Source organism: Engraulis encrasicolus, chromosome 6 (assembly GCF_034702125.1).
Source record: "Engraulis encrasicolus isolate BLACKSEA-1 chromosome 6, IST_EnEncr_1.0, whole genome shotgun sequence".
NCBI classification, from domain to species: Eukaryota; Metazoa; Chordata; class Actinopteri; order Clupeiformes; family Engraulidae; genus Engraulis; species Engraulis encrasicolus.
The window spans coordinates 22748915-22768914 of record NC_085862.1 but is presented as its reverse complement, the minus strand read 5'-3'; the positions used below and the strand labels follow the sequence as shown (position 1 = coordinate 22768914).

Genomic DNA, 20000 nt, shown 5'->3' with positions numbered 1-20000 from the left:
CTTGCCAATGTGTCAACGCTATATATCGGCGTGGCCACAAGAACACTCAACATTCAACAACGTGTTTGGGATACCTGGATGGGCTTAGAAAGTAGGCACACCAAGTAAGAAAAGCATACACATTTGCCTGAAGCAATGTCTTCACATGAAAGCTGCATAAAATCTGTTTCCGAGTGTATATAACAGCATCAACAAGGAAGCCACAATGTGTTTACATCTGAGGCCTGTGATGCCTCACCGAGGCAAACACGGACCCACAGACCTCATCGCAGCTGAAAGACAGATGGGCCTACACAGTCCAAGGACAATTAAGGAAAACACGTTTTCTACAGCATAACACACAAACACTCAAGATATCTCTGTTATATACAGGACATACATGAATAGAAGACATGTACACACACAGAAATGCGCGCACACATATCAGTATGTGGAAAGCTCTAACTCAGCAGCAAAGGCAAGACCCTTTCTTCTATATTTTACCAGCCATACGGTAGTTTATTTTTCACTTTTCTCACCATCTGTAGCAACTTTCCCCTACAGACAACCACAGCTGTCCTGTTTCATGTCTGCGCTCGGCTCTCACTCTCCTCCTCCCCGACGGCTCCCGTGCACAATAGAAGCGGCCCACTTCTGAACCGCAAAGGCCGACACGGCACACTCCCCTTGGCATTGAGAGCTAAAACCTTTCAGATCGCTTCAGACGCTGACAGACGGACACATTCGCGCAGTCTGTTTGAAACTCCCAACATTCTGCATTTCTGCTCCTGTGATTTGATCACGCTGATGGTGCTGAAAACTGTTATCTCAGTAATGGTGAATTGCACATTTTTTTTCAGTTGCCTGGTTGCACAGTGGCTCTTTGGAAAGGCAACAAAAGACCTGTTCTTTATCGATGTAGTACCAGCACCATCATCTGAAAATGATGCTTCAAATCGCACATGGAAAAAAAACACATCAACATTATCACCCAGGCAAAATAGATCGACATTCCATCAGCACAGCAAATCCATCTGCAATCCATTTGAGCCTGCAGGCCATGGATGAGCCATACAGACTCTAGAGTGAAACCCAGCAGAGAGACAGAGGATGGGGTAGTGTGGGGTAGCGTGGGGGTGCTGGAGGTTAACGAGAGAGGAAGAGTGAAATAGAGAGAAGTGCTCTGTGATGCAAAAAGCCATGCACAAGATGGTCATTTCTTTACAATGTTACAGCACAAATCTAAATCAAGAAAAAAATCTGAATTCCTCCGTAAGCACACAATGGGGATGATGGTGGAAGTTCATTAAGGAATGAAGAAACTGATATTTTTTAAAACAGATATTACTAGCAGGGCAAAACAAAACCCCACTTATCCGAGTCCACTTTCTGATCAGTACAACCATCATTTGGTACAGTGTGCAAGGTGCATTAACAAAATCTATAGATCTATTCAGTTATATAAAAAAACACATTAATCTGAAATTATGACCAGCTGCTACCGCACATTTCCATGGGCAGTTTTCATCACTCTCTCCACAACACTCATCAATGAGACATGAGCCAGAGTACATTCACTCACATCAGAGGAAAGGAAAGGGCGGGAAAAAGAAGAGAAGAGCTTTCCATGATATCGCTGAGCTTCTCATGCAAAGGAGAATGAGGAGAATGGCATGACAGAGAGAGACTGAGAGAGAGAGAGAGAGAGAGAGAGAGAGAGAGAGAGAGAGAGAGAGAGAGAGAGAGAGAGAGAGCAAGAGACAGGGAGAATCAGTAGGGTAATTAGATCTCTCTCACATTTTTCTCTGTGCCGCCCAAACCCCCCTCTCACAGGCACACACAGACACATGCACAGGCACACGGGCACACACACACACACACAAACACACACACGGCCACGGCCACAGCCACGGCCACACACACACACACACATACACACACACACACACGCACTTCCACACACACATGCGCGCGCGTGCACATCCCCTCCTCCACCCCCATCATCGTGGCGGAGCTGCGGCACACATGAGCCGTCTGCCCTACGTTGAGCCCATAGGCCTCATCAGGTCTTAATACAATCACAGATCTCACAATAAAGACTGAGCAAAAGGGGCTAGCTGGCTACTAGCGGAGGCTTAAGACAATGGGACTCTTGTTGAATGGCATGCGGATACAAAGGGCCCTTTCTCAGAAGTTTGCAATAGCTCGCTCCGGCTCGAAAATGCAAGAGAGACGTCTATGCCTCTGCTGCCCCTGTAATGCCTGCCTGCCTGCCTGCCTGCCTGCCTGCCTTCCTGCCTGCCTGCCTGCCTGCCTGCCTGTCTGCCTGCCTGCCTGCCTGCCTGCCTGCCCGCCCGCCCGCCTGCCCGCCTGCCCATCCATTATGGCGTGGTTCTTCTCACACTGCACCTTGGGAATTTCACACATTTTCTGGATTTGGAGGGAAAAGTATAGCCTGGTCCTGACCATCCCATAATACTACCATTTCATTTCGTATTTATGGTCTGGCATTTGTTTGCTCTGAAGCGATTGTAGAAAGCAGGAAGTTTGCACTCAGTTATAGTTTGAAATTATTGGACACCTCTCACCCAATCGCTGGCAGTTACTCAACAACAACATAGCGCTGACCAATGGCTCTGGCGCAGATGTGTACGTCATTGTCACGAGCGTTCTCCCCCTTCCGTCCCCACGTGGGGGGCGTATTCGATTATTGGCTGTTTTCTGGGGGGGCGTTGCAATCAAAATTCTACTGCTGCAAGCACTCCACAGAGAAGCACGGCCAGACTACAGTAGTGGAGCCAAACCTTTGGCGGAAGTACGTAGGATGGCTCGCGAGGCTAGGAAAAGTAATCTACTCTCTGGAAAAAACATGTGGAACTATCAACTTCTGTATGGTCTGTAATAAAATAATGAAAAAGCAGAGCAAACATTCTCCTTAACAGTCTTTGTTCTCCATATTAAATAGCCAGTAAACCCATACAGATGAAATTGCAGTAAAATGCCTTGGCACCTTGTCAAAGTGTGTCCACAATACATTGAATAGAGGGTATGAAAAACTACAGGTATTTGTCTACATGCTGAAAATGTCCAATAGCAAACTATAGCTATGACTGAGCATAGGGCCCACCTATCCTTCCTTAAACACAAAAACACTTCAACATAGAGATAATGAATGGGAAAAATAACAAAACAAAGAATTCAAAAAAGAAAAAGAAAGAAAGAAAGAAAGAAAGAAAGAAAGAAAGAAAGAAAGAAAGAAAGAAAGAAAGAAAGAAAGAAAGAAAGAAAGAAAGAAAGAAAGAAAGAAAGGAAGGAAGAAAGGAAGGAAGAAAGAAAGGTGAATCAGTATTAGCCAAAGCAGACGAAGCTGATATACACAAACGTGTTTTTGTTTGCTTGTTTTCTTTTTGTGATTATAGATGTCTAAACCCTTCCGGCTAGACCTGGAGGATATGTTCCCAATCTGCAGACAGAGATCAACAGCCAACAATAGACATTAAACGGATTACCTGAATTTGCCAAGGAATCAGGTTCAAGAGAAATCTACCTACGCAGGAATACCATGGAAGACGCACACGCACACGCACACGCGCACACACACACACACACACACACACACACACACACAAAATTCTTAAAATATTTCCCATCTGATCCCTTATCTGCTTTACTTAATCCATTAACATTTCAGCATGCAATGGTTCATAGAGGGGTTATAGCAAACGATATTAAAGACGACTGCGCATTGAACATTTCATCACTCACCCCTTTGCATGGGGCCAGTGCCAGAGGCAAAGCTATGTAGGCCACAGTGCGTATGCCATACAGCGCACTGTGCCCACTACTTACTGTGCGTGAATTCACTTCACCAGGCATCTCACTCAGTCTCTCTATTTTATGAATGGGCACAAACCTCAATTTTAATGAATGGCTATGTGTGTGCGTGTGGATGTGTGTGCGTGTGTGCGTGTGTGCGTGTGTGCGTGTGTGCGTGTGTGTGTGTGCGTGTGTGTGTGTGTGTGTGCGGTAGTGTGTGCGAGAGAGAGAGTAGAGGGGGGGTGGGGGGGACGTGGTCATTGTGGAGGCACTGGTGCTGTTTAGTGGGATTTGCACAGAAGGGAGAGCCCAAAATGAGAGAGGGCGAGGGGGGGCAGGGGGTGTTCCGAACCACAATGTGTGCAGCTAGCAACCACAACAAAGGCCTGTGGTCTAGCCCACACTCGCCTTAAATAGCTCCAAATTGTTGTTATTTCTCCGCCTGTGGAAAAGAAAGGGGAAATATAAAACGGCTGCAATGTAAGATGAGCCAAAAGTCAGACAGAAGATATTGGTAAATTTCGTTTCGTGTGTCCATTGCGAGTCAAAAGAAAAGGGCTGGGAGGGGAGAAAATCGTCATTGTGAACGGCTTTTCAGGCTTTATTGAAAACCACACTAGGTAGTACGTATGTTACACTACCTCAACAACGCGGACATATCTATGGCATAAACAAGGGTTCTGTCTGCCTTACGCCACACAAGGAGGCACACTATGTGAGTGGAGCCGATCAATGTCAATAAGTTCTCCTCCAACTTGAGTTTGTGGTTCCTTCAGGGCACATCATTAGACCTAACTAGTTCAGAGAGACACAGGGCACAAATCCCCTTAAAGGCTCAAAAGGGAAATGGGTCAGACCTCTCTTTCCAGACGTACGTCCACCACATGCAAACAGTTTGTTTGTCCCCGGCGGGTTCACACCAGGTAAATGTAACATAAATATCCATCAACCGCCTGCCTGGAAGCCTTCACACAGGTCCTATCGTGCGCCTGTTATCTTTTGTGGTCAGCAATATCCTTTCATTGTGTGGCCCGCAGTAAAACAACAGAGGGGTGCCACGAATATCACTCCGTAAACACCACGGTCAAGCAGGTCTGCAGTGAAGAGCTTCTTTGTCATCCGTGAAGACTGCACAGTTATTATTTTTTATTTTTAATGATTGAAGTTCACAATTATTATGCAATTCAATTATGTTTCTTATAATCCACTATTCATTCAATTATTTCTTTTCAGTTTATTATGTATTCTTATTATAATTACAACCACTATTCTAATTATCACCACAACACATGACTGACGTACGTACGTAAACCTGTTGTCCTAAACTGAACCTAAAGAGCTAGCCAAGCAGCAGTAAGCCAGGCAGCTTCTTCTCTGGTTGCCTCAAGCCTTAACTGTAGTTAAATGGTAATAAAACAATTATCAAAATAACTGTCAAACAAACACAAACCATTATAAAACAATTATTTAAAGCATTTCAGACCAATGTTTGTGACAAAACATAAAAAATAAAGCTTGTGCATCCACTTTTTAACTATAAAAATATTAATTTAAGTTATTCTATAATTTATTGACTTAAAATGTAGGTTATATTGCTGTATGAATGGTTTTGAGCTTTTTGAGCAGAGAGACACTGCAGAAGTCTGCAAAACTTTTTCTCCCGCTGAAACCTAAATCAGTATGACAGAGCTGTCTCCCTGAACCCAGCCACCTGTTTTAAGAGCGAGGTCAGAGGTCACGACACTGAGTGAAAGCGGTGTGCTCGCTTCAATAGGCCGTAATGAGGTGGCATGTTTATCTAAGAAGTTAAGTGCCTGGAAGATAAGGTCATGACCCTGACATCTTAAGCTCTGACCTTTGGTTAGCGTGGAGCACTCCTGTGATCTTCGAACCATTTGCATGGCAGCACAATGTGCTCGTAAATCAGTCGTCCGCTCATCCTTGCGGTGGCGATGGTGGGGGCGTGCTCGTACAAAACATTGTTCTTAGAATTGAGACATGATACATCCCTGTGATTGTGGAGAGGCCACAGCAGCACACCGCACAATACAACACAAAACATCAGAATCCTGCAAATAATGCAAAAAAACACATCCATTGATGACTTTGAACCTGGGCTGTCTGTGTCTGAGTCTGACAAAGCTGGCTCTGTTCCCAAACAAGCTTTGCGACATCTGTATATGAGGCCAATCTTCACACTTGAAGCAACAACAATACCCACACACACATCCCCCTGACGGCAGCACTCAAAAAGGCACTTGAATGCAAAATGTTCCCTTACCACTGATTGTCACTCGCTGCATTATTTACAAGTCTGAAGGTAAACTACAATGTCACACCAGCCAGCGGCGTCTGCTGCGAGAGTTTCGGGAAAACAATTTGATATCCCCAATTATTGCAGCATAATTTGCTCATGTATTAGTAATTAGGCCGATAGGCTGGCATTAAAAGCTAAGCCAGCTATACGTTGATAACGAGATCAATGGTGTTATCAAGAGAGAGCAGTGCGGTGGTCAGGGCCCACTCTGCCAGCCTCTCCATCTGACTGCAGTCAGGAGTAAATTTAATTACTGGCATCGGATGCCCCTCAGAAACCACCACCTTAGGCATCTGAGCGTGCTCAGCTCAACTCTCTCTCTCTCTTTCTCTCTCTCTCTCTCTCTCTCTCTCTCTCTCTCTCTCTCTCTCTCTCGCTCTCTCTCTAGATGGCTTTTAATCAAGGAAGCCCTCTGTCTTAAATAAGACACAAAAAGAAATCTGATCTTACAGGATGAGTAGAGAGCACACGGCAGAGAGAGAGAAAGAGAGAGAGAGAGAGAGAGAGAGAGAGAGAGAGTGAGAGGGAGAGAGAGAGAGGAAAAGAGAGGAGAGAGAGAAAGAGGGACAAATAGAGAAACAGACTGAAACTGAAGTGGGCAGACCTCCACACTCAACAGGCAACTCTTTTTTTCCTCTTGGCTTTGTGTTTCCTTGTTCTCATGCTGACACCTCTTTATTCATGGCTGAGGCCGATGCAAAAAAAGAAAAAAAATCCTCAAATGCAAGCGATTAGAACGTTGCACGGTGCCTCTGAATGGGCCTTCAGAAACATCAAAACTGGGGGATTTTTTCGGCGGGTCGGCCGCTTTGACCACCACGCATTTTTTGAGACACTCTGAGCTGCTCATACTTGTTCGGACAAAAACCTCAAAGGCTCCTGTCACCTCTGGAGGGGCGACTAAAGTCAAGATGATTCGCACGCTTCCCCCTCTCTGGAGCCTAGCAAAAGCCGTAGCCTGCCTGCCTCTGGGGTTGCTGAATAGCTGCCCCGGCATTTGCGTCTCTATCAGAAGGACTGTACTTCTCGCATCTCCACTAATTTCATCTCCATGCTACCACAAAAAAGAACAACTGCGGTGCTAACACATCAAGGGGGAACACGGCCCTTTCCCCATCCCTCCCCAGCCCCCAGCCCCCAGCCCCCTCTTCTTCCCCTACTAAACCGGACGCGCCTCCTCTCTGACTGACTGGGCTTTGGGAGGCCCTGGTGAAAGGTTGTGCTTCAGTTGGGGTAAGGCAAGTGTAATTAAGGTGCTCAGTTTTTGGCTTGGTGAGACAAAGTGTGCGCCGTGCCTTGTGAGTGAAAGCCTGTGTTTGTGTTGCTGTCAGCCCAAGACATATCCCCTGCTGTCCGCTGCCCATTAGCTGCCCCGCCGTCAGAAACCAGCGCCGGACTTCTCTCTGTCCACATGCTATTCAGTGGGATGCGTGAGTGACAGGAGAGTTCACTGCAAAAGCACAACTTTTGCTCTTGGTGAAATGGGCACAAGACGTGCTCACTTAAAAAAGAATCACATAGTGATGATACCGAGTACTTCACTCACTTTTGTGAAAATCACACTGTTAAAGCAAAACCCGAACTCCCATCAAATACAATTCAAATATTTGAAAATTTATTTGATAGGGTTTTCCACATGGTTATATTCTACGCACACACAAGAGAGCTCTGTTTCATTGTCAATAAATTAATTTAACAAAAATCCAGATTCGTTGGCACACTATCACAATCTCTCACAACGAAAATGATTGCTCTCCCCCTTTTCTTCCCTTGTTTGAGATAACAGCCGTGGCGTGTGCCAACTTTCCAAAAATCTGGCCCATCTTAAAACAGCGAACGGACAGGCGGAGAGACTGTCTTGGCATGGTTGCCACGCTTCTCTCGCCGAGCTGCATTATTGACTGCAGATGAAATTAAGAGTGTCTGCCACCGATAACACTTTGTTCCTGCTTATAAGACAGAGGAACTGCTGAACTTTGCAGGTAATCCACCAAAGGTGAGAAATGTTTAAAAAGAAATATCCGCACACCTTCTGTCATCAAGTTATTACAGTATTCTCTGGTTTACCATGGTAGGTTTTCGTGTTCGTGTTCGTGTTCGTGTTCTGAATTCAGTGTGTATGACGATATTTTTGACATCCAATTGAAAATCATGTAAACTTACTTGTCTTATCACTCTGTGTGTGTGTGTGTGTGTGTGTGTGTGTGTGTGTGTGTGTGTGTGTGTGTGTGTGTGTGTGTGTGTGTGTGTGTGTGTGTGTGTGTGTGTGTGTGTGTGTGTGTGTGTGTGTGTGTGTGTGTGTGTGTGTCTGTGCATGTGTGTAAAAGAAAGCCTCAGCGTGAGTGTAAAGACAAGAGAAGAGAAAGGAAAGAATAGCGAGAGTAAAAAACCAAGAACACCTACCAGCATGCACGAAATAGGCCAGATAGAGGTCCAGCTCCTTCACCGACACTCCTATGTGGTGCGGCTGCACGCACAGTCCCGGGTTCGAGCACTGCGGGGACTTGACCAGCCGCTCTCCATCCGTGCTCTCCAGTGGAATACCTTTGAACAAAATCACCATGACCAGGTCCAGGCGCCACACCTTGTCGGCCTGGCGGAGGCAGTCGATGCGCCTCATCTTGCCCTTCTGGTCGGGGTTGGAGAGCACGCAGCACGCCGGCTTCTTGCCCGTGACGGTCAAGACAAAGTCCTCGCGGAACTCGGGCCGGATGTCCTTGCGCAGCTTGGCCAGGAGGCGCGAGGCCCACTTCTGCTTCACCTCCGGCTTCTCGCTCAGCAGCTCGTCCTTGACGGCGCGCTCTTCCTCTTTGCTCATGCGCTTCTCGTGCTTCTTGAAGTACTTCCTTTTGCGGGCCTGCAGGTTGAACCAGGTGTAGGCGAAGGCGCGCACGTGCGGCAGCAGAGCTTCAATGAAAGGATGGAACTCATCCTGCAGCAGGTACACACACAAGAGAGAAACAGACATGTCCAGATATTAGAATTGTGCTTGAGAGCCTCAAAGTTTACAAGTTACAAAATTACCAAATATAGTTACAATACGTTAACCACTAGAATACACTGACCACACCATATTACGCATAAGCAGAAATCATTTTAATCACTACAATTTTGCAGTCACATCAACATTTTCCCAGTATGTATTATTGCATTTCACTGAAATGAAAATTCCGTCTGACATTTTACTGTCAATCGTTGCTTTTTTTCGGCCCACACTGTGACCCAGATCCATAAGCATGTGTGCATTTGAAAAGAGAGTATTTATATGAACCATTCCTTCAGCATCATTAGCAGAGTGCTACACGATAAGAGGAATGTGTTTGTGAGCTGCACGGTGGAGAGAGAGAGAGAGAGAGCGAGAGAGAGAGAGAGAGAGAGAGAGAGAGAGAGAGAGAGAGAGAGAGATTTGAGAGAGAGGGGCCCAAGCAGGCTGTATCTTGGCTCTCTGGCAAGAATGCGGGTCTGCTGGGGTCTGCCAGGACCGAGAAAAAGCAACAACCGCGCGGGAAAGCTGTCCGTCTATTTTTATCTTTTCTCCATGTAACCACCCTCCACCCTCTCTGACACACACACACACACACACACACACACACACACACACACACACACACACACACACACACACACACACACACACTCACACACAAATGCTTTCACACAATTCTACTCACACTTTGAGCAAAGAAAAAGCTCAAAACAATCCCAATTTTAATTTAATTCAATCTTAAGCGTACTGCACATCAGAGTTTTTAAAAATATATATTTTTCAAGGAGACGGTAAGAACACATGGGGAGAGTGCCGTGTTTGGCTAAAGATCTGGGGTGGCTCCACCTGACTAAAACGCAGACGAGCAGAAGAGAAGATGGTTTGTGGGAAAGATATAGTTAACCATGCTCATGTTACTGGGACCAACACAAGCATGACAAGCGCATAATAAACAACCAAGCAAATAACTTTTGACAGGTCTAGGCATGAGTCATTTTTTACGTTTTTCAAAAAAATATTTTAAACGGCATTAGTCAGGCATTTCCGTAAAGCTCGAATAAAGAGAGCCAGGCAGCTAATCGTCAGACACAGCTTTAAAAATACTACAGTCTGTCAATCACATTCTTAGAGTACAGCCTGTTCCCCCCTTCAGCGTGGCGACGAGTCGACAGCACCAAACTTGAGCGTCTGTAGATAATAACGAGGAGGTTAAAACGCGACTAATAAACTGAGGTGAGGCACACAACAGGCCTCAGCTACCCTGCCACGGTCCAAGAATGGCCACAAAGCAAGCAAACGCTCACCACTGAGCAAACAACAGCAAAGAAAACAGCTAGAAAGCACCGAATAGATAGATGTGGTGGTGTTGACCTGAAAAACGCCAGCAGTGTCAGCCAAACTACCGTGCCAACGATCTGCATAGATCTGAAAAAGCTAATACTGTATATCAAAGCTCATTTTCTCAAAAAGGTTTTCAAATCATGTGGAGATTTCAATACCAGCAGTATGGACATGAAATGCCACAATTCTACTCTAAGGTATTGCAATGATAAGTAATCACAGATGCAACCCTTCTTTGTTATGTGACCTATAGGTTACTTGTATAAATACTGTTCTATATGTGCAGAGATGTGTTTTATTCATATGAATTTAGTCTGGGTACATTCCTCCACAACATGTCTAATTACTATAAATAGTACAGGGAATAACTTTTACAGTGTGTGTGTGTGTGTGTGTGTGTGTGTGTGTGTGTGTGTGTGTGTGTGTGTGTGTGTGTGTGTGTGTGTGTGTGTGTGTGTGTGTGTGTGTTTACTGTGTTACTCATGCATGATCTGCACTATGTACGTATGCTCTGGACTTTTCTTTTTTCTTTTTTTTAAATCACACCAAATACTAATAAATGTACACACATGCAAAATATACAGAATAATGACAAGAACCGGGAACTTCTTTGTCTGCTTACACTTCTGCCTTAAGGACACAAATATGGCATTGTTTCACTCATCTTGGATTTAATCCAGCAAATACATTTTCTCTACTGAATGCCTTCAGCAATACTTGGCTTCTCAAGCCAATCTCTATGAGATGCCTTCCCTTAACAGCAGATATTTAACTCCTTTTCTTATAGCACGTTATCTAATTTCTCTGAAGCATTGTCTGTTTTTTCTGTGGAATATTCTAGATGGTTATCAGACTGGATGAGAGATACAACTTTAGAGGGTGTAAAACTCTCCGTGCTCAGTTACAAACAAATAAACAGACGGCCTGGGTTGTGTGTTTATATACAATGAGATGGTGTCGGTGTGAGCCGCAGTGTGTGAGAGTCATTTGGTGGTGATAGGAAGGCTGACGATATGCCTCATCCCAGCCTCAGTTCCAGCTGTGAAGTTCTGTGCACCTTGTTGACAGATGTGATGGCCACAAATAGCAGGCCTTAAACAATATCGCACCAAACCAAGAAAAAGATGGCAATTTTAAATCAAAATGATGGTAATCCGCCTAGCTCTTCAGACACCCACTCTAGTAGCGCCACAACACAGAGAAGTAATTATGAGGGAGCAGACTGCGAGCACTTTCTCCTTTTGTTGCGGTCTCTCCCATAAAAGTCAGCTAGGGGCTGTGTGAGCTGGAGCTGAGCTGCTAGGACGAAGGGGAGAGAGGAGCAGAGAGGGGAGGGAAGAGAAGAGAAGGGACGGCAAGGGAAGGGAATCTCAGAGTGCCGGTTCTAAACCCACACACACACACACACTGCTGAGAAACTAGCATTAGTTTTCAAGCGGTGCTGGAGAACCCATCGAGCTCACAACGAAAAAATTAAGAGAATGCCCCTGGTCAAGATCTAAAATAATACATTGCAAGACAACACAGTATCTCGTCTGTATAAAAAATAGCACGTAAAATATAGACAGTACTCAATAGGAAAAAACCCCACAAAAATCCCTTATTACAATGTAAGTACTAAATATTGCCTGTTTAAAGAAACATTCATTTAAAATAGCCAACCAAAAAAACAATAATTAAAACAATTATCCATAATTCCTGTAGAATTCATGGCAGACATCAAATCATGAAATAAAGAAATTCTTAGCAATTATTCTGTGACAAGCTGATTGAATTGCAACTGGGCCTACACAGCAGCATTTCTATGATTTTACTAGAAATAGGGCGTATACATCTTGAAGGGGGGGGGGGGGAATACAATAAGAAGCTAAATTTTAAGCAATTTAAATATGCATTTTCCACATTTCCATGACACTGACCTCAAGAGAAGTTTGGTAAATAATAGCTTCTGGTTGTGTTTTTTTTTTTTTCTATGCCTATTTTTTCAACTGAAATAGAAGCTATTCCACCTGCTACTCAGGCCTGAACGTGGCCATTTAATAGGAAAATGGAGCACATTAGGTCTATGAGATCTGTGGGGCTAATTATTTGTCGTTTGAATGTCACTTGAATATGCATTATGAATACAGCAAGAAGTACAGGTAAAACCCTAAATGGCTAAATAAACTCAAATGAAGAATTGTGCGTTCATGCAATATAAGTATGGAGTTTGAAGTTTCACTGATTTTCCTTCTTTTAACCATTTTCATTCACGCCTTCAACACGTAGGGTCAACTCTCAAAAATGTACTATACTATTGAAATACCTCTTTTCCTTGCTTTCTCGTCTGCATATTTCTCATCTTAAAGCACAGAAGCAGAAGGAGGATGTACCAGTTAGGGTACTGTGAAAATGATGCCACTACAAGTGAACTTGTGATTTACAGGTAGGCCACACACCTGTCTAAATGTAACTTTCAATAAAAGTAGGCTATTTGAAATGTAGTGGTGTAAAATACAGAATGGTTTTACTGGAAAGTGTATTTGTGTAAAAATGTGTTCCCCTGTTTAATGTGATTTTAAACCATGCACAGCCCTTTGAGTGACAGCAGGTTCTTGTTTTGCAAATAGGTAGCACAGTGCATGGATTGGCACCTGTAATTTGAAAATGTAATATTGCATAATGTTCCACTACTCAGTGAAATGGCAGTGAATATTATTTGTTTATTTTTACAACTAATGTGACCGCAGCTGTCACCTCACCTAACCTCCGCGCGCGCATTCAACAGAACCTGGCAGAAAACTGCTGCGCCTTCACCCAAACGTCTGCATGAGCCTCTGCTCTCTACCACTTGATTATTGACGTTTTAGACTTTTAAAGTGTCTCAAATACATTATCGTCTTCTTCCAGGTGAGACGAGGCCTGCACCACAGTTCCATTTCGGACAAAAAAAAAACTCTGCTGGGAAAACCGGAGGAAGTTGGACACCCAGATTGCTGACCTGAATGATTTTAATACGTAGACACTGACCACGATAAGACGGGTGTTTAATTAGCGGTCAACATATTTGGCTGAAAAACGATTAGGTCCGCCTGACTGCAAACCCAAACACTACAAATATTCTTTCTTTACATAAAAACCCACAAGGTATCCCAAGTTTTAGGAGGGGGGAAAGAAAACATGGGACATCGGGGGATGTTGTGTTTTTCTGTTATAATCTAATGTGTTTTCTTCGTAGCGCGTAAAAAATATAAAACCAGCCTTCAGACCCTGCTGTAAGCCTAACCGTTTGTTCAGGGAAAAGTTAGTGGGCAATATAACTACTCCTCAAATAGTTTTGAGGACGTCTCGTTGCTTACAAGTTGCACCGTTATTCTTTCGACTTCTAAAACCCAAAATTGAAGCAAAGGGCACTGTCCCATGGATAAAAAAATGACCAGCCAAAATGCGTGTGAGCAACTTATGTGTCAATAGATCAATAACGAGTGACAAACACAAGAACGCGTGTTTCACTGCGCTATATTTAGATGAAGAAGCGATATAACATTGATCTTGATACTTGTGGCAAGAAGCAAACATTTACATCGAGCACATTGAAATTGCAAAAGTGATACCACAAAGTCCCCCTTTTTCGCCTCTCTCCCCCTTCAGAAGAAAGCCTATAGCTCAACATGCACCAACCAGCAACCCATACAATAGCCATGTTCCACCGTAGCCTAGAGTCAGAAACATTAGTGTTCACAGATTTAAAAACAGAAATGACTGTGCAGACCCCATGCACTTTACAGTATAAGCGGTCGCCATCCGCCATGTGGTAGTTAGTTCAGATGGTTCTGTCAGACCTGGAACGGCTGCAGCACACAAAGTTACTTGTCTTAAGCAACGTTAGCCTCGCATTGCCTGTCCCACCCCGCCGAAAGACAGCATAGAAAAGCAACAAACAAGGTTTAATGCACATAAAATCTCACTTACCTGTGTTAGACATAGCGGCGAATACATATCTGGTGTTTATCTTGAATTTGTGAGGTATGAGTGTATGTTTGGATAACTGTTACAAGTCAGCGTGTTTATGTATGTGCTGGTGTGTGAGTGTGTGTGTGTATGTGTGTGTGTGTGTATGTGTGGGGGTGTATGAAGAATCTATGTCTGTTCGTGTATGCGTGATGGTGTCCGTGTGTAGGAAAAGAAAAAAAGGAGAGACAGAGAGAAGGGAGAGAGGGAAAAAAATAAAGCCTGCTTCTTGCTTTCACATTTCCAACTCTACGAACTGCAACCACCGCTTCGTTGCTCCATAGAGCTGAACCTTAACCCCGCCTCGAGTTACAGCCTCTACTCTCCGCACATATTTACTGTGCTCTGCAGTTAAAGTCGCAGAGCAGTCCCCTTCACTGGAGTGGGAGTAACTTTCATCATTGGCATGATCAACTTAAGAAAAGTCCCTGAAACACAGCTCTCCTGGAACATGAGCAGAATAATAGTGCAGGAAAAACTACTTAATCGCTGAACGATGATCTTCTCCCATACTCGAGAAACGCACGACTGTCAATGAAGGATTCCTCTGGATTCTTTAGAAAAAACATAAACTGCACAGCATCCCTCTTCAGTGTCGTCTCGAGCACTCACACCAGCTGAAAGCATTGCAGGCATGAGGGTTGGCTTTACCGCGGACTCCACAGTCAATCGGATTTACGCACGAGGAAGACTGGGTAGGCTACGGCTCGTGAAATGTTAAAATCCTTGAAACCAAGATAGCTAAGTATAGCAAAACTGGCATTTCACTTGCGAATCCTATTTATATCATCCTGAGATTAAAAGAAACGACGTTGACGAAGTGTGTCCATTCAATTCAACACAGCGCAGAGACGACAGTGTCGCCTCTTCGAGTCCCGTCCGGCTACAGTTCACTTTTACCCACTGTGCCCGGAGGACAAACTCTTTCCTGCGCTATCGCAGCTCCGACACCATCAGCGTGCCCTCGTGGAATGAAATGAAGCAACGTTTCAAATGTGTGGGATTTGTAATACTAAAATCAAAACGTGCGTAAACTAGTTGTTCTTGTAGACGGACTGTCAATTAGAAAGCACGTTGTACCTTTAAGTCAATTCACGAAAGACTGTCACAGATGGTCAATGTCTAAACAGTAGCCTATACAAATAGCAGATCGTTTGAATCATGAATCGCTTCGTGTGTCTGTTTCTAAGTGTCAGTAAATCATAGGGGAAAATGAAATGCTGTTTATTTCACTGGTGGATTAGGCTGAACACGGGCAGCGGATAGGGGCGAAACCCCTGCTGACGAGAGGCTAGAGTGGGACAATGCTCCAAAACAGAAGCCAAATATCCGCACACTGCACAGCCGGGGCAGCAAGTGTAAAGCAAAGCAGAACAGAATGAGCAAGAATGAGCACATGTGAAGTAATTCTGGTATGCCACTCAGGCTACTGTACTCCATGGGTTGACTTGGCTTTACGATCAGTTTCAAACCAAATGTGCGTGCTTCTGCGGTCTCAGTTGTGACATAGGCCTACTATACTTTAAGTTAAATAATATATCATGCAGTAAGTTTATAAGAAAAAGAATACACCAATGCTCCCTATATAATTAAAAAAACTATGTTGCGTTTTGTCTATTGAGAAGACCAATAGCCTGTGTATTTGGATATTTTGTATAGGCCTACTTGTATTTTACTGGCGTGTAGCCTGTTGCCCTTTTCAGAAACACAGTGAGGCCACTAAATTGCATATATTACCAACAGGTATTTGATCCATGCTCATTATGCGAACAGCAAATCGTTATCAACCTCAATCAAATGTTTAAAGCCCACCATCGCAAAGTGAAGATCCAGTCTAGATCTTGTCTTTGACCAATACTGCACACAGGCCGCAGCTGTAGGCTAAACAGGCCCATCGCTGACTAGACATATTTCAGCATCTTTCCATACACAACATAGAAGGCCACTAATCAGAATAAGGTAATACATCGTATGTAATAATACTCTCGTGTGTGCTTCAAAATGTTAAGCGCAATGGTCGTCAGTTAGACATGGCCACTAAATATCTGAGAACATATATCGTGTAGGCCCACACTATCCTCTGTATTGTCATATTAACATAATAATTCTAATAATTTTCGTAGAACAGCAAGAGCATACAGCAAACAGATTAACCATTAAAAGATTAACTAAATAGACACAAATGACAAAGGGCATGTTCTCTGCCAACTTCTGACTAAGGTCTGTGAATCAGCCGAACCGGCGCCCCCTAGGTATGGTCCAGTGTAGAAGCCATGCAAAAAAAAAAACTTGCTCAGTCTCTCCAAAGCTCGTCATAATCAAAACAAAGGGATATAGCCTGCCCCATGCCTACACATCTCGAACAAATCTAGCGTTGAACTTTTGGAGAGAAATCGAGCTATAGGCTAAAATATCATGTCTAAATGCGTAAGCGGAATATTCTGTCTTCACATTGCCTTAATTTGTCCTGCAGGCTTCATGAAAATATATAGAATATGGATCAGAACCACTTGTGATTAAGTGACCTAAATACATAACTATAATATAAATGTGTGTGTGTACCGACTTCCACGCGCAGGCAACAGCAAATGCATCGCACCTGGAACAGGACCAAAGGCACGCATACGAACTTTGCCAAAGTCTACGTCGGGGTGCCTCTCTCGAATGCAACTCACACTAACCTGCTGAAATGTCAAGCCCGACCATCCCTCTACCCCCGTAGTGTGTACAGTCTGAGGCTCAGTTCTGATAGGGCGGAGCCCACGATTTTAAAACTGACGATGATTTTATTGGACCAAAATCACGTCAGTAAGGATGTCCATGAATGTGGCTAATTTCAACGACCCAAGTGCTCTGGAGAACCCAGACAATGTCTAACGATTCGGACGAGTTGTGCCATTTAGTAATAGGCTACATTTCATCCCGACACAGCATCAGAAGATGCTGGGACAGTAGATGAAGTATCATAAGTGCGAACTCACGGTGCGTCAGAGCATATGCAGTATATAATCTGAAAGGCACCGCGCTATTAGAGGCAGATGGACCGCATCGTTTATCACGACTCCAATAAGGCTACGCATCTCGCAGCTGATAGACGGGTATAAGGAAGTTAGTAAAGGAATGTGCACGTACCATTGCATTAAGTGGGCTACGTGGCTAAACTCTAAATTGTTGAGACGAATTGATTAATTGTTTCATTTCAGCAAGCCTTGCTAGGATGCAAAGTAGTCTACACCAACAGAACTTAGTATGATGAGCATATGATGCTATCTGAAAGACTTATTTAAAACAAAAAGGGGCTAGGTGATAAATGATTATTGTTCTTGCCCGTGTCATTCTGACAAGTAACCGGTGCGTTTTTCTTCCTTCCTTTCACTTGACAGCCATCCAAACTAGCGCTGACAGTCTACAAATGCGAATCTCCCTTGCCTGCTGCGTATGGGACTCGGGACACAAGTTCCATTGATTCAACTATTCCCTTTGTTTTGTTTGTTGTTTGTTTGGGTTTTTTCCCGCAATCGCTGCAATTTACACAGTGCCTTGCAGTATGCTACCAGCGGCCACTGAACGCTATCTCGTTCATCTCCTGGAGTAAAAGACCGAAAATCGAGTAGGTCCTAGACCGCACGCTGAAATACAGGCTGCACCATGATGCGGCAGGAACGCGAGCACGCGGCGCTGTCCAGTGTGTCCGAGAGGGGGAGGCACAGACACTCCAGCCTATGCATTCAACCAAGCGGGGGAAAGTCCAACATAGTCACCGTTCACATATTAGTTTGTACACTGAATGAACCAATGGCAGTAATTAGGGCCATACTGACTGTTCTCAATATACACAATGTTAATTCCACACTTTACGCAGTGGTTTTCAAAGTAGGGGACCGGGGGCCCCTGGGAGGCCACGAGGGAGTGCTAGGGGGCCGCGGCAGGTGGGCAGGAAAAGTGTAGCAAAACAAAATAAATAACTGAATAATAAATGTACAGCAAAATGAACAAAAGTAAGATAAACGATGTTCCCATTAGTTAAGAACTGCATTGATAGGGCCTACATTGCATCTTTGGACATTACTACCATTGTCGTCGTTATTTTTTTATATCCCAATGGGACACTCTACTCATAGACATAGACTGTGGTTGTGAAAGGGGCTGCAATGTCAGGGGGGGGTTTGGCTGGAATGTACAGGTATATGGGAGGACCTGCCATGGTAAAGTTTGGGAACCCCTGCTTTACAGGCTCTGATCTGCTGCCTAGTGGAGTCCTTTTGTACAGATCTACTTGTCAGCACTTTGGTCCGCCTTTATTGTTTTTAAAGTGCTTTACAAATAAACTTTGACTTGACTCTGACTAATTTCCATACATCATGCATTTGAAGCACAACAGTCTCATATCACCCCCACTCAGTAAGGAGTACAGACCTGGGGAGCATATACGGCCCCGTGGAGACACAATCCAGTGACTTGGATTCTATTTTTGAAATGTGCAAACTAGGCCTAGTTGACTAGCTAAGCTAATTCGCTTTACTATGTCTTCAACAACTGCCTTTAATGACATGACAAGACATGTTCATAATTTCATTTTTTCCCGCAATAGCTGTAGGCGTGCGCCTGCTTCCAGAGACAACGTAAAACTTATCTTCCCTATTCATAAAGCCCATGGTCCACACAGTTGTATTTGCGGTCATTTGTATAATTTAACGTGCTTTGACTGACTGCATGCTAAAAGCAAATTGTTTACAATTTGATGCTGGTGTTGACCGGCTGCAGAAGGTTGAAAGTTAGGCCTACACTGAAAAGTAAAATTGAAAATAGGTAGACCTTAAGCGTTTCCTGGCCTAACGAACGCGTGGTGTAGCAGACTATTGGACAGAAATGTCTGTAAATTAGGCTACTCCAATGAAGTATTGGCAATAGGCTACTCGCCATGGTAGCGTATGCTATAGTTCTAGGGAGAAGCAAAGCGCGCGAGGTCTCCTCCAGCACCTGCAATTATGGTAAGCGTTAACAGAGCAGACATTGGGAATATTACAAGCTGTTTTAGGGTCTTACATGTCAACTTTACCCCGGCCATGATTTGATGACACACATCAAACTCCTAGCCAGTTTATTTTTTATCTTGACTACCCGTAATGAGTTGAAGTAGCCCAAATAATGTACGTTTACGCACAGGAAAACGCAGTTTAACACGACGCTTCCAAATGCACCCACACATTTCGTTTAAGAATCACAAGTTAGTTTGGGCATCAAGTCTGCACTAAGGTGCAATGAAGACGAAAAACGCGACCACAAAACCGCCAAGCACACTACTTGGATTTGTTTGTAGTTTGGCGTTAAATAAAGTTAAAGCAGTGCATATAATATGCCTGGCACAAATTGTTGCAAATGGAGTTGCTCATGACTCAAGTTGGCTAGTAGGCCTAGGCTGCAGGCCCAGGTAGCTTACAGTACTTGAAGACAACAGAAAACCATATAGGCTACATGTTCCAAATATTGAGGTCTGAAAAAAAACTTGCATATCAATCGAATAGCAGTTATCTTAAATCTTGAAATTAGGCTATGAAAGTGACCTGTTCA

General features: G+C 44.0%; 1 protein-coding gene across 6 annotated transcripts in view; it reads right to left on the bottom strand.

The window, feature by feature from the left end:
* The window catches only part of nfia (nuclear factor I/A), a 204500-nt gene that overhangs the window by 144243 nt on the left and 40257 nt on the right, over nt 1–20000 (bottom strand). For 4 of the 6 annotated variants that reach the window (XM_063200960.1, XM_063200961.1, XM_063200964.1 and 1 more), the window contains exon 2: nt 8516–9044. In XM_063200960.1, coding sequence (XP_063057030.1) covers nt 8516–9044 — 529 coding nt within the window. Of the gene's footprint in view, nt 1–8515; nt 9045–14390; nt 18914–20000 lie in introns of those variants that run through there. The other 2 variants (XM_063200963.1, XM_063200966.1) reach the window with 2 other exon arrangements.